General features: G+C 33.7%; 1 protein-coding gene across 3 annotated transcripts in view; it reads right to left on the minus strand.

The window, feature by feature from the left end:
• The window catches only part of Sgcz (sarcoglycan zeta), a 541,523-nt gene that overhangs the window by 253,716 nt on the left and 272,132 nt on the right, over positions 1-15,675 (minus strand). The window contains exon 1 of one of the 3 annotated variants that reach the window (XM_023717270.1): positions 5,731-5,742. The exons of the other annotated variants lie outside the window; for them this stretch is intronic. Coding sequence (XP_023573038.1) covers positions 5,731-5,742 — 12 coding nt within the window. Of the gene's footprint in view, positions 1-5,730; positions 5,743-15,675 lie in introns of those variants that run through there. 3 annotated transcript variants of the gene reach the window in all.

Genomic DNA, 15,675 nt, shown 5'->3' on the forward strand with positions numbered 1-15,675 from the left:
TTATTGTTCATTTGATTTTTCATGTGTGCTAAAATTTATCTTACGTAGGTTGGTCTCCTACATTGGTTGCATATATGTTTAAAATTATTGTCTCTTCCTCTTGCAGTTTTCTTTTAACTACTATGTAGTTACTGTCTTAGTATGTCTTTTAATCACACTTGGTTTGAAGTTAGTAATGTCACCAACCAAAATAGCTACTTCTATTTTCTGGTTTCCTGTGGCATGGAAAATTGTTTTCCATTTTTGACTTTCTGTCTGTGAATTTCCTTTTCAGCTAAAATGTGTTTCTTATATGCAGCATATTGTTAAATTTTGTTTCTTAATCCACTCTGCTGGCCAGGTTTACAGGATCCCATGGGCTACTCAGAATCCACCTAAGTTTTCAAAAGGTAGGACCAGCACCAGAACAAACTCAGTGACTGCATTTTGGGGCCCAAGGGAAGCAGCTCACCAGAGTCTTGTGGTCCATACAAAGTCCTCCAAATTGTCTAAATGGTTGTACCAGATCCTAGGAAAGCTCCAAGCCTGTGAGCAATGGGCCCACAGACTGAAGCTGCCTAGAATTTTCCTAAGTTCTTAAACTGTTGGCCCAGCATTAGTACAAGCATCAAGCCTACATGCTAGGGCCCAAGTGCCAGAGCCTACCAGAGTCCCACAGTTCACCCAGATACCTCCAAAGTTCTTAAAATCTTGGAACTGCACCAGTACCAGAATTAATTATTTAAAGGAAAACCATCATAAAGGGCTTCTAGACAGAAATGCAGATAGTTTCTGAATGTGGCTACTATAGGTCTGCAGTACCAAAGGTGCTAGATTGCTGACCTGTATGGACGCAGATAGAAATTCCCTGGGGATATAGCCTTGCACAGAAGAGAACAGTTTTCTCTCTTTCCATTATGATTGGAACTAAAAGTAGCCTTTACAGTTTTTCTCTTCCTGTTGATGAATTTAAAAGACTATTTCCATTCTCAATTAAAAAATTGTTTAATTACAGATAAACATTTTCCCTAACATTTACAATAATGGAAGTATTTTTAAAAGATTACTTAAAATAGCTTATTTTTCACAAATGAAAACATTGCCTCTTGTATCAAAAATTGTAATTTTCAGTGATAATAGTGATATTTTAAAGTTATAGTCAAAATTTTTATGTTTTTAGATTGTATGTAATAAATCTGTCTTGCATTCATTTAAATATTTTCTTCTTACCATTATATGGAATATTCTGCTGATATTTTTAAAAAAGTATGCAAGTCCTTAGTATTCTCTTGATTCCTAATGCAGTTATTTGTCTGTTTTACATTCCTAACTTTATTTGTTACAGAAAAAAGGTTTTGTATCTTACAAACATGTATAAAGGTTTGGAGTACAATTTGAGAGAACTATAATTTAGACAATTGCTTGATTTTGACATTCAATTTAAATAATGGCAGAATTAATAATGGCCTCCTAATGGATGAAAACTATGATAACTTCTTCATATTTGGGTCACATTATCCAACAAAGAAATATTATACCTCAAATTTTTCAGATGAACTCTGACTGATTATCAGAATTGGTATGAATATTAATTTACTTTGATGATTCAACCTATGTCTAATAGGGTCCTTTGACAATCATGGTGTCCTTTTGCAATGCCTTTGGTCATTAGGTGCAAACTATCATAGTTCTTTTTTCCTTCAATTCAACAGTAGTTATAAAAAATATTCATCCTTTTGGCATTCAACATTGACTGATTTCCCGGTTTTATTGATTGTAATTATCCTTCTGACAAATTAATTCACTTTGTTTCTGTTTTCACAGAGTGGTGCTCTTAGGGTAGAGGAGACTATGTGATGGCTTATTCCCAATATAGGATTTAAGTTTTTAACCTTAGAATCAAAATTCAATTACAAAATCAAAAAGGGGAATCAATCCCTCCCACTTCACTTGTATACTATTAACTTTTCAGATTCTAAAGAAGAGGCAAGTATAGCAGCAGGAATTCCCTCAGGTAAAAGAAAGACAAAAAAAGAGCCAACTTGAGGTTGAGGATATGCTTGTGTTTTGCTAGAAGATGCTGTTTGGCTGTAAGATCAATCTAGATTTTAAAAAGTTGAGAAAAATGAGGCTAGATCTGATCTGGGGGCTATTGAAGGAATTGACCCCGAATTCCCAGGAGATGGTAACCCAAATGGAATCAAAGGTCTAGATAAATGATAGAATATATAAAGATACAGGGCTAAAAGTTAACAGTATTCTTAAAACAGAATAAAACACAAAATAATTATATTGATTATAGATAAATGGTTGTACTCCTTCCAAATTCTTCTAAATAACTTCTGGTAACTGAAAATCAAAAAAATCTGACTAGGCAAATTATAATTCTAAATTTCTTTTTTTGTTGTTTTGTTTTATTTGTGACAGGGTCTTGGTATGCAGTTTGAGCACTTTTGTAGGTCTTAGACTAGTCTCAAACTCTCAGAGATCCTCCTATGTCAACCTCTCCAGCACTGGGATTACAGGTATCGTCACCCACCCAGTTCTGGGTCTGATTCATCTTGCCCAAGGTTCTGGGACTGGCACAGCATGGGAGACCAGGATTCAAACTCAGATCCTTGTGTTTGCCAGGCAAGTATATGACATTTAGCTGTCTTCCTGGGTCCTAAATATCTAAAATTATAGTAGATTTACTATAATTCAATCTAGTCAAAAATATATTTGGGTGCACTCTGATTTTGTAATGATTTGTGTGTGTGTGTGTGCGTGTGTGCGTATTTGTCTTATCTGTCATATCAGTAAACAAATGTTTTATGTTGAGCTCAACAGTTTTTCCCTTTCCCCTTTGTCTTGTGTTTTTTGGACCTCTTGCTAATAATACATTTTCTAGATTTAAAAGCAAGCCTCCACTTGTGTTACCAGCTGTGCTAAGTGATATCAAAATTGATTTGTTCACTGTTTTTCAAAACAGTAAGATAGTTGATCAAAAATCCCTTAGAGTAGGGAGAGACTATTGGACAGGACTCCAATTTGTGAGTAGAGGTGTGGCTAGCCTTTGTTCATTAATAAAGAGCCTCCAATGATCTCTATAGTCTCTTTGGAGATACCACCAATCATTGAGTTATTGTAAAAATATAAATTTTCCTAGAAAAACACAATAAATTTTTTTCATAAAAGATACCTTGATATAAAAATAAAGAAACAAAGATTTTCACAATTCATTATTGTTAAGCTTATGATGCATGAAATGCATAATTCTAGATGCACAAGTGTTTCCACATGTGGAACAAGAATTCCTTACTGTGATAAGATTTTTCATTCAAATTCAGATCTTTGCCCTTGACAAAAACTTAAGATGAATACCCCACTAAAAGATAACAAATTAGGTAAATATTTTGTATATATTATATAGAGATTATTTTTTAAAAGAATTATGCAGTGTCAAAATGATATATTAATTATCTTATAAAATGTCATCATAATTGTCATGCTTCAGAGTGATGTATAGTTTTGATTTTTAAATTTCTGTGTAAAAAGATGTAAATGTTTTCGTTAACATTCTATTTTTTTTTTTTTTTTTACTTAGGAGATGAAAAACAAAAACAAACTATGAGAAGACAGAAACAAAGCAACATAAAACCATACAAATGATACAGAATTTCAAAACAAGATTGATGATAATGAAATTTACTCTATTAATTTTCTATAGGAATTTAAATATTAGAATATCTGTGATAGAAAATAATGGTTCTCAGGAGCCAGTGGGATAGCTCAGCAGTTGAAAGTACCTGCATAGTCAAACTTAGGCAGGTGCAGGGGATGGCAGTTTGATCTCCAGCACCACATCTGTGCCAGCCCAGCCCTAAGGGTGGTCTGAGCCAGAAAAAAAACAAAAAGAAGAAGAAAAAAATATTCTATTTTATGTTCTAATGTGTTTGATAATCAGATAGGATAGTAGTATAAAGCTTACTGCCTCCATTAAATATAATGTCATAAACCTTCTCTTCAGAATGTTCAAGAACTGAGGTTTATTATTTTTTCTTCTCTTTTTAAAAATAATTTTATTGAGAAACAAATAGCAATGAGACAGTTTCAAAACTGAATAGTTGGACAGTTTCAATAATTAATACAATGCATATTGTTGTCTTAGTGGTTATTCATTGTACAAGATGCAGACATGATATCCCGTCCACAAACACTATTAGAGCAAATCTTTCTATTTACCAAATCAAGAGAATGTATATCTATCCTAACTATATTGACTATACAGATACAAAATGGTTGTTCATTTGTATCCCCTTTTTTTGTTCAGTTTTGTCAGAGAAGGGTATTCCTTTATCATTTAAATATTATAGGTGTGTGAATTCAGCAAAATATTCCAATATAGTCCAGTAGTCCACAATAGTAGTGGGTTTTCCATAAGACTGGCAATGTCAGAAGTTGTTGACTTGAACAACTGAGGTTTAGAGACAAAAACTTAGAGAGACAGATGCACTAAGAGGCTACCCAATAATTTGGCCATGCCCCTTTGAGATCAGTGAGAACCCAGGATATTAGAGTACCTCTATTGTGATCTGATATAACTCAGTTGAGTCTCTGATTTTCTGATCAATATTATGAGACCACAGAGGAAAGTGATTCAAGGATGTGTAGTGCACCTGCAGAGAGTCACCAGGACAGAACAAAATTTCTCAAGCTTTCACAAAAAGCAACTTGGTTAAGCAATGGCTGTGACTCATCCAGATGGCTGACTGACAGAAGAACTAAGAGGTGCTGTATTGGTTCCAAGGTAATTCCTGGGGAGACTGTCTTGATAGTTAGCAAAGAATTTGTTTATACAGGTCTTCCCTTAACTTGGTTTTGAACATCTAACAGAAAATTTCAATCTATAAATATGGAAAAAAATGCTATAGTATCATGCTAGCTGTAAAAGGTTCAAATAATTAGCAACGTCTGGCAATTGTCAGCTATACTAGTAAATGACTACTCTTAGGCATTATTGGACTGTATAGTTATAATTTTCTGTATACAGGTACCAAAAAATATTTGGACTGAAATTTTTAGCCTAAATGCATAAGTTCACTAAAAATGAAAAGGGTTGCCAGAGAGATAGCTCAGTGGACTAAGCACCTGCTTAGGCAAACACAGGGAGTGGGGTTTGATACCTAGCACCACATGCCATACCATCCCACCCCTGGGAGTGCTGAATTGACCACCAGGACTGGGCATGGAGTCAAATGCCTATAATCCCAGCACTGGGGAGGCTGAAAACAGGAGGAAAGCAGCTTGAGTCCAAGCTGCTTAGTGAGACCCTGTACCAATTACATAAAAACGAAAAGAAAAGGGCTTCTCTGGAGTCCTCCAAACATAACTTCTCCAATTTCAACTAAATGCCCATTACTTATTAACAGAATAGAAAAGAAAGAAATGAAGGGAACAGCTGATGCTAAAAAAAACATTTTAGCTAAGACAGTTCCAGTCATCAGTCACACTAAGCAACTCTGTGTCTCATGATACTAATTTTATCACAAGTATAAATAAACAGTACCCCAAGGAAGTAGTTCTGTTCTCCTCCCATTGAGAGATGAGAGAGAGAGAGAGAGAGAGAGAGAGAGAGAGAGAGAGAGAGAGAGAGAGCACTCCACTTGACCTCAGCTTTTGTCCCTTGTCTATATTTCCTCATGCCATTGCCTTTTTTCCCTAGGAACATGGAGAGCTGTGAGGGTCACAGCATACAAAAAAATGCTCAACATCTTTGGCCATTAGAAAAGAGCAAATTAAAGTAATGACAAGCTTCCACCTTATTCTGGAAACATGACTATCATTAAGAAATCAATCAGAAACAAAAGCTGGTGTGGCTATGACAGAGTACTATATTTTCATTGACTAGATATTTTACTTCTTTTGTTAGATTAATTCCTAAGTATGACATTTTCTAGGGTGCTATTGTAAAAGGTATTGTTTCTCTTATTTCTCTCTCAGTGTGTTTGTTATCTGTGTAGAGGAATACTGTTGGCTTTTGGGTATTGACTTGTTATCCTGCTATGCCACTGAATTTGTATATTAATTCTAGTAGCTTCTTGGTGGCATTTTATTGGGTCTTCTAAGTAGAGTATCATATCACAGTACAAGGATACAGGCATACCAATGTTTATAGTAGCATAATTTTTTTTTTTGGTGGAACTGGGGATTGAACTCAGGCCCTTGGACCTGCCAGAGAAGCGCTCACTCTACTGAGCCATCTCTCCAGCCCCCATAATTTGTAATAGCTAAATTCTGTAAGCAGATAGTATATCCATCAACAAACAATTGGATAAAGAAAATATGGTATTTATATTTAATGGAATAATACTTAGCTATGAAGAATGATATATTTAAGATCTTCATAGGAAAATGAATATATCTGAAAAATATAACATGGAGTGAAGTAAACTAAGCCAGCAAGCTTAAATACCACATAGCAACTCTTATTCGAATGAGACAAAGTACAAATAATGAAAACTATGAAGGAAGCATGGAAAGAGAGAGGGGATGAATCTCTTGCAATAGGGAAGTGGCCCAAGGGAACAAGGGTGAAGCTAAGGAGCAGACGAAGGGGAAACAAGAATAAAGAACCATGCACAGGAACCTCATAAACCAAGTAATGCAAACACTATATGCATTAACATAAGCTAAGACAAGTAATATTGACATGTACCAAAAAAGAAGACAGAGGTTACCCAGAAGGAGGTTAGAGGAGAGGGAGCAAGAAGAGGGTTAAATATAAATTGCAGTATGTATACATAATGACTACTGACAATGGTTGTACGCTGAAAAAATTACAAACATGTACTAATTTAAAAAAAAATCTCCCCAAACTTAAAGTAATATTTCTAATGATATCATGAAGAATGTAACTATTTAGCATGAATTAATAGAAATAGTTGATAGGGAAGTAGTATTAAAAGCATTTTAATAGAGATGGGCTACATAAAAGTAACAGTGATTTATGGTCTGTATTCTGTTAATGAATCCTGAGACTTACATTGTTTTTGTCTCAATGATACTCATCTGCAAGAAAGGAATAAAATTATCCACATTGCTCTACCTCATGGGATTATTATGCAAGTTCAATGAAATACTTTACAATTAAAGCTTGATAAATTATAGTGCATATAAAACTTAAAGGCAACAACAACAACAAAAAAACATTTCTTGATTTCCTGTGATAAATTAACTACCAGGTAATATTTTGGTGTGACTGAAACAGATAGAGCCCTGAGCCTCATGATGCCACTGAAGTAATCATAAGCATCATCTCATAAAATCAACAAGTCTGAAACTGCATCTTAATTTGTCCTAGTCTCATACTGTCAACTCCTTCCTCATTGGTTAGTGGAAACTGTTCAGTCCATACTTTTCCGCCGTTATATTAGATATTTTCTTACATCTTATATACAATTGTTATAAAGCATTCAAACTCAAAATATATTCTCCTTTCTAATAATACTCATTACACACTGCAGAGTCAATGAACTTTCATAAGTAAATTAATATTTTTTAATATTTGGTATTCAATAAAATAATATTTACAGGATTAGATATTATGTTAAGTTTTTTTCTACTTTCATTTGATCTAACAGTACCAATAATACTGTAGTCCTTATAAAATTAAGGGTGGCTATTTCCTTTCTTTTGTAGCTGATATAACTCAGATACAGAGAGATTCACTAAGTTTGCAAGTCAGAACCATTAAGTCAGAGAGTCATTATTTAAAACCACAAATTGGACACCAGATCTTTAATGTATGCTAAGTATAAGGTAGAATTAAAAATCATTATGGACAGATGAGCCACAGAAATGATTTGAAGTATGCTTTAAACAGAAAATTTCAAGAAAATTTCCAGATTACATTTACAATACCATAAAGTATAGCTTTCTATCCAAACACAAAGGCCAATCAGAAAAATCAATTGAAAAACTGTACACAAAATCGATAAGAACCATTAGATGTTTAATAATAAATTAACAAGGAATTTATTTATGATGCTTACAGAGAGAATATAATAACCAGTGTTTATGAATAATAGAAAGGACTGCCTGAAAAAATGATAAACCCTGTTTTTAGATACTATAAAGATATCATTCAGCACAAATTTAATGTAATCATAATTATGTTCCCAGCAGGAATTTTTATGAAGCTTGACAGCTGATGATAAAGTTCATCTAGAAAAGAAATGAAAAGCAGATGAAGTTTTTGAAAAACAGCAATAACAAAGAACTACCTCTGTTATCTTTCAAAATGATTCCTTAAAGCTAATGCTGAGTTTCTTACAAGAGTGTCAACCAGGGGGCCTGCCCCTTAGCTCAGTTGTTTAAGTGGCTGCTCAACAAAGCTGTCAGGCTCAGGTTGCTGTGGTTCAATCTCCACAACTCAAGCCAGCCAATCCTGCTCTGAAGGCATTCCAAGCAAAAAAAAAAAAAAAAATGAAAGAGTATCAAACAAACAGAATAAAACAGAAGTAAGTTAAGGACATTTGAGCATTCAATGATGGAAAAATGGTCTACTCAAACATGAGATTGGGTATGATTGACTGTTCATGCAAATAAACAGAAAAGATGAGGGAAAAGGAGAAAAAGAAAAGAGAAAAAAAATTTATCTAATCACACTTTAGATAAGAGTTCAATAATTTCTTTTTCTCACTATGTAGAAAATTAAACTATAAGAATTTATTGCAAAAATCAAAAATGTTAGGATCAACCAACAAATACAGAGGGCCAGCCAAATAGCTCTGCACCTGTGTAGTCAGGCACAAGGACCAGGGTTCAATCCCCAGTCTCCCATGCTGGCCTCACCCATGGGGCACACTGAGACAGCAACTGAGATTGGATATAGTGGTACATGCTTGTAATCTCAGCACTTGGGAGGCTGAAAACAAGAGGATCACTATGAGTCTGATCTGTGTAGTGAGACCCTGTAGACCCTGTACTAAATACATTTAAAAAAAATACAGAGCAGGAGCTTATGCTCTAAATTTGAAAGCAGAATACACAAAAAATAGATTACTTTATGACAGCATAAAATACAGAAACTATCATCCACTAACCCATATCCCTAGAAGGAAAATAGAAGTGCTAACACATTCATGAAAGTTATTACCCAGATAATATAATCTGGATGGAGGAAGAATAATTAAAAAATAGATATTGCTGGAAAAATCTACCAAGAATGGAGCACTGTCTACATCTTTGGAAGAATTCTGCAGAGGCATAAAGAACACTAGAACCACGAATTAAAATAAGCCATATCTTGGTGCCACAAATCATTTGTTGCCATCTTAGACCTTCAGAAGAAGCCTTAGAATGTATCTTCCTGTTATCCACAATCTCTATAGGGAAAAAAGCCAAAACAAACAAACAAACAATCCATAGATATTGCTATTCTCGTCAAATTGTAATTCATCAGGAATAATTCAGACTAAAGAAAGGAAGTATTTCAAGCCTTAGAACTTAAAATTCAGATAATTTTAATGAAATCATAGCTCAAAGCTGTAAAACTATCTTTTTAGATTAGAAAAAGTTTGTGGGCGAAGAAGATTCTGAGAATCAAATCATCATTACTGTACACAAATAGACTGGTTGTTAGAAATAAAGGAAAGGTTTGCATGAAGGAAAAAAAAGGGGCCAGGGAGATGGCTCAGTAGAATAAGCCCTTCTCTGGCAAGAGCAAGGGACTGAGTTTAATCCACAGTTAAAGAAAGAAAGAAAGAAGGAAAGAAAGAAGAAAGAAAGAAAGAAGAAAGAAAGAAAGAAAGAAAGAAAGAAAGAAAGAAAGAAAGAAAGAAAGAAAGAAAGAAAGAATCTCATGGAGTGGAATAAAGACACCAGGTGATATTTACTTTTATTTAGAAGATGAATATGGATTTTTGAATATTTACATAAATTATACTAGTCGTGAAGAGCAAAGATTATCCAACATTGAACTTATTCTTTCCTGGAAAGTATTTCACAAATAAAATTGAGAGTTGGGTGAGGTGTGTGGTACATGCTCAGAGTCCCAACACTTAGAAATCTGAGGCAAAAAGATTGCTTGAACTGATGACTTAAACAGCAGCCTGAGCAAAAGTTCAAGATTCTGTGTCAGAATAAAAAACATCAAATGACAAAAATAAACAACAGGAATGACAGGAAGAAAAAAGAAATGCGAAATACCTGAAAGCTTTTACATAACTTGAAAAAGAAAACATTCTGAAATGAAAGAAGCTAAGTAGCAAAACAATAACAGGCATCCATTAAGAACGTTGTTCTAATCAACAGGACAAAAATGTCTGGCTTCTTTTAGGCATTTTATAGCATATCCCGTGCTAAGATGCATGAGAGAAATATGTTTGCAAATCTGAGGAAAGACAACAACTATTAATATTCTCAGCAAAGAAAAAAAAACAAGCATGCAAAGATTAACAAAAAAACAAAATAAAAGTGAAATACAAGAAAGTAGCGATTGATTTGAATAATAAGCCAAAGAATCACACACTCCAACCAAAAGGGAGCGCTGATAAATCATGGAACATCTACGTGTCTAACTAAAAACAAAATACCCAACCAAGCAAGGTTGCAGAATAATATGTAAATATTATCCACTCTGACAAAGTTAAAATGGTGTAATTTTCAGAAAACTGAAAGTGAAGAGGAATGAGGACAACTGAGCGAATCACCTCCAATTAGCCCGAAGGGAGTGAACAAATGCTGTCTCAAATTAAAACCGCAACTAATGTATCCAGGTTTTTAGTGGTATTTATAATCTGTTGCTCTTCACCATAATTACAAGTTTAAAAATACTTTCATTGTAAATATATATGCTTAACAATTTCAAATTGTGTCTGATTTTTCCCCTTAAACAATACATTTTAATTATAATAGCATGTACTTGTCTCTGTCTATAGCCACTTTCTCCCTTAACTTTGTAGGAATATGTTACATAATTGATGATGCTGATGTTGAGTATGTTTTTTTGATCCTTATTTCCCAAGTATAAACATTTGGAGTGGTTTGTGCTGTTTGTTTTACTTTTTGTCACGTATTTTAATTAGCATTACTGGTTTTACAGGCCAACAAGTTTCATTTTGGAATGAAACTTTTGCATATTTTAAATATTCCTCTTATCACCCACCACCCACTCTCTTCCTAATTTTACTTATTTTGAGGGATGTTTCAATAAGCTTAATGCACTTAGTTTACATGGTCTTAAAATTGATTTTAGAATATTCCTGTAAAATGGTCTATATTTTACATCTAACTATGAAGTAATGATAATAAAACAAGTATTGAATCTTTGAGTATTTATAAGAAGTATCTGGGAAGTAAGAAAAAAAAATCTATGTAGAAATTTGCACTGGTACTCAAAAAATACAAGCAGGAGTTAGCAAAATGGATATTTACTAATCTAGGCTGATTCCACAGCTCGTGTCTGAATTCTACAAGGACTCGGGCACAGGAAATGCAGAACTGGTTGTAACCAGATCCTAAATGAGCATCACGCTTCGGAGCCAAGTAAAGTGCACGTCATTAGAAGAGCACAGATTTGGTCCTACTTCCCCAACACGGAAGTGTCGAGAATTTAAGGCTTCTTATCTTTGCTGAGGAGCTATTGAAATTGGAATTATCTGGTAAAAGTTTCCTTGGCATGATTATCAAATTGTCTTACAGAATTTAGGAATCAGCAGCAGCTGAACTATCAAGTTAGTTAACTATTCTTTTTTTTTTTTTTTTTTTTTTTTTTTTTTGCATGTTGTAAAAGGTCTTACTACACGGCTCAACTCTAGTGATCCTATTTTCAGCCTCCCCAGCACTGGGATTACTGGCGTGTGCCATCACGCCCAGACTCAGTCCCTGGCTCAGCGGGCCCACGGGCAGAGCCTGAGCGGCAAGTAGTGACAGAGACTGAACCCAGGACCCTGCACTTGCCTAAGCAGGCGCTTAGTCCGCTGAACTAATTAACTATTCTTGAACAGTAAAGAAAAGTACAATAGGAGAGGAGAGTTTAGTTTCAAAGGAACTTCGGAAATGACTAAGGGTTTCCAGAAAACCGCGTGCTGCAAATGAATCTGGTAAAGATCAGCGAGATGCATGTAATTTAATTCCACTCGTGCCTTATACTTTATAACTTTGGAAACACTTTCATTATAATTTTAAAAAACATCTGGTGATTATACATCTTGCTTTCCTTATATTCAAATATTTTATCCTAATGTATCATATATCTTCAAGATTGATGGAGATTATTATCATTTTATCATCATACAAAATAGACCAACTTCTATATCATGTCTTTCTCTTCTAAGGAATAATATACACTTACAAAAATATTTGGTTAGAAATTTCTTCATGAAAATTATAATTTATTATTTTTATTATTTATTTATTCTTTTACTCTTTAAAGATTACAAAATAGTGGGGGGAAAAGCATTTGAAACAACATAAAATTTCACTAAACAAAGTAATAGGAATTTAACAATGGATGGTGTATTGTATGATATTATCTTCAAATTATCTGTTTAGGTCACCAGACAAATGTACAAAACTGGTTGAGAAAACAAAACAACAACAACAAAAAGTTACAAGAAATTAAGAAGAAAAAAGAAGTTTTAAGCATTAACAGTTCCTTTCAAAAAGACCAGCAAGGATCACCAGTGCAGTTATTCAAATTATCCTGCCTATGTACATAAATATAACTTTTTTCCTCCTTTTTTTGTCCTTTTTGTCATCCCAGCTTTTACTTCCCATTAAACAAATTCTTTCCCGTTCCCACATGTACCATCATCATATTGTTTCACTAGTGTGAGAACCTGAAATATATACAATCTGAAAGGCACAATAGATACTAGGCTACTTATTTTTAAAATGCATTCAATTCCATGGTATTTGCAAGATAGACTATCTTATGTCCCTCTTTGTGTGTGTGTGTGTGTGTGTGTGTGTGTGTGTGCAGATGATAGTTCAACCACCTATAAAACAGACTTAGAAAAGAAAAGATGAATATGTCAGTAAATTGTTATAAATGTTGAAAGAATGTCATATATCCATGTCTATCTATCTTTCTATCCATCCATCCATCTATCCATCTACCTACCTACCTATACTTTGGAGGCCAGTTAACTTGTAGAGTAGATGGACCTACCTGTATGCTTAAAAGCAACTACTTTTTGCCCAGTTGGAGTCTCTGTTATCTTTTCATATGCAATGTTAAATACATGCGGAACCAGAAAATAACTTTAAGAAAATTCTGCCAGAATTTTCAGAGTAGTACACATAGTAAATATAACAATGGCAATAGACTATCATTAGTAGAAGGAACACATACACACTTACACATAGGTCAGTTATGCAAAGCAATATTTTTAAAGCTTTAATAAATTTTTATTTCTATTTTTTTATTTTTTATTGTTTTGGTGGTACCAGGGATCAAACTCAGAACCTTGTACTTGCCAGGCAAGCACTGATTCCACTGAGCTATCTCCCCAGCCCAAATCAATTTTATAAATGCCTCTTTTCTTGCTTTGATTGCTTATTTTTTTGAGACAAGCGCTATCTAGTTCAGGTTAGCCTTGAATGTGGCCAGGAGAGCAAGGAGGTGGCAATCCTCCTGCCTCAGCCTCCACAGTGCTAGGGTTACAGGCATGCCCACAAAATCTGGCTTATATACAACTTTTAAATTTAATAGAATATTTTACTTAAAAACTACAGAATTTTTGTGATATTATCATTAAAAAATTGAGTACACAATACGAACAACACAATTTTCAATGAATATTTCATTCACTAGTGTTACTAACATTTGCACTCTACAATAATCTAAGAATGATATTTTTAGTAAGTTTCTACCAAACTCACTTTAGTAACAATAAAACTGAGACTAAAAAATATTGTGGATGGCATTTTAAAGTAGTGAAATGAAAACACTATGGTAGGAACAGACCACTGCATACATTCATGAGCAAAGAAATCATAATGTGTGAATTGTTTATAAAAATACGCTTCTACTTGTGTATTCAAACAAGATCTCCTTTGTAATCACAGATGCCACCACCTTCTTTTTGACTTATATGATTACATATTTGCATACTTCATCCTTGTGCAGTAGTTCCGTGTATATAACATATCTCAATGCCTTCTTTTCCCTTTTCCGTGCCCTCCATCGCTCTTCTTGCCACCTCTTCATCACCTACTTATCTGAGTTGATCAGCCTCTCTACTTCCTATCTTTCGTTTTCCTCTTCATTTATATTCCCCATCTATTCACTTCCATGCATTGCCCTGCTTTCTATTACCAGGAAACAAAAATAATGAAAGCAGACAGTGGAAGAGAAAGCCCCACCCTGGAGATCAAAGGAGCCTGGAATTCTCAGTCGATCCACTAGTCAGGAAATGTTTGAGCACGTAAAATAAGCTTTCTCAGGTGGAAAGGGTAGGAAGACCACCTACAGCCAACTCACATGTTATTTGTACTATAAAATTAATGGACTGTACCTTATTTTGTTTCGATGACACCAGTATTGTTTCTGTTTTCACTACAAAACCTGTTATACATGTAAAAATGTCTGATTCACAAGATAAATCTTATGGCCCTTCGGTTAGTAGAAAACCTCACAGTCTTCAAGTTGTGTCCCAAACACGGTAAATTGACCTAAATAGCTTTAGAGACAAATCATATTTCCTGTCCCTGGACTTGTCAATTGTTTATAATTTCCAAAATGTTTCTGCCTATGATTTTCTTATCTTCTTAAATTAAGCAATATTTTGATTAAAACACATTCTTCAAATTTAGTTTGCCTATTAATGCAAAATACAATTGGACATTGAGAAATGGCTGGTAGTACTTTCTAATGAAGTAAATGCATTTACATACAAGCATGCTCATTCTTTCATAAAATAAAAACTCTGAAATTTTTAGTGTTAGCTATTTTTGATGTTTAATCATTTAAAGTGAGAGGTTCATATGTGTGCTTGCTGTGTTACATTCAATCAACATTTGAGAAGTAAAGTACAGGCAACATGAAACTTCTAATAACCCAGCTTTAGTCAATGCAGTGTACGAGTGAAGTTCTCTCCTTTCACATGTCATTAAAAAATCACTAATTTAATATAACTTTCTTCATTGAAAGTTTTGTTTTCATTTTTTGGTTATGAGAGAAACTATTGTAACTTTCCAAATAACCTATATTGAAATTGTCTTATTTTTTTCTCTTTACAATAAAATATAATAATATTAGGAGAAACATAACATGGAATCAAATTATTTAAGTTATGCTTTACAGTATATTTGCTCATATATTACATTGTTAATATTAAAAAGTTTTAAATCTAAATTAATTGCAGATTTATAAAATAAGATTAATTCTTACATAGTAAACTGCCCATTATTTCTGTCTGAATAAATTTCTATCCATTCATATGCACATGTCTTAGAGTGATGTCTCATAAACAGATGCCAATAACCTTTAAAACCATAACTACATTCTGAGAAGAAGCATACTTAAGCCAAATTTAACAATCACTAAGCTAGAGTCTTGATTTTTAGCATGCTACTAAGTGATTAAAATACACATAGCATACAAACATACATTTAAAGGACATACATTTTTGCTGTATATCCACGACTAAATTTATTTTATAAATTAAATTATTTATTGTTTCTTTGCTACATGCATATCTAGTAAAT

Source organism: Octodon degus, unplaced genomic scaffold (assembly GCF_000260255.1).
Source record: "Octodon degus isolate 3935 unplaced genomic scaffold, OctDeg1.0 scaffold00051, whole genome shotgun sequence".
NCBI lineage: Eukaryota > Metazoa > Chordata > Mammalia > Rodentia > Octodontidae > Octodon > Octodon degus.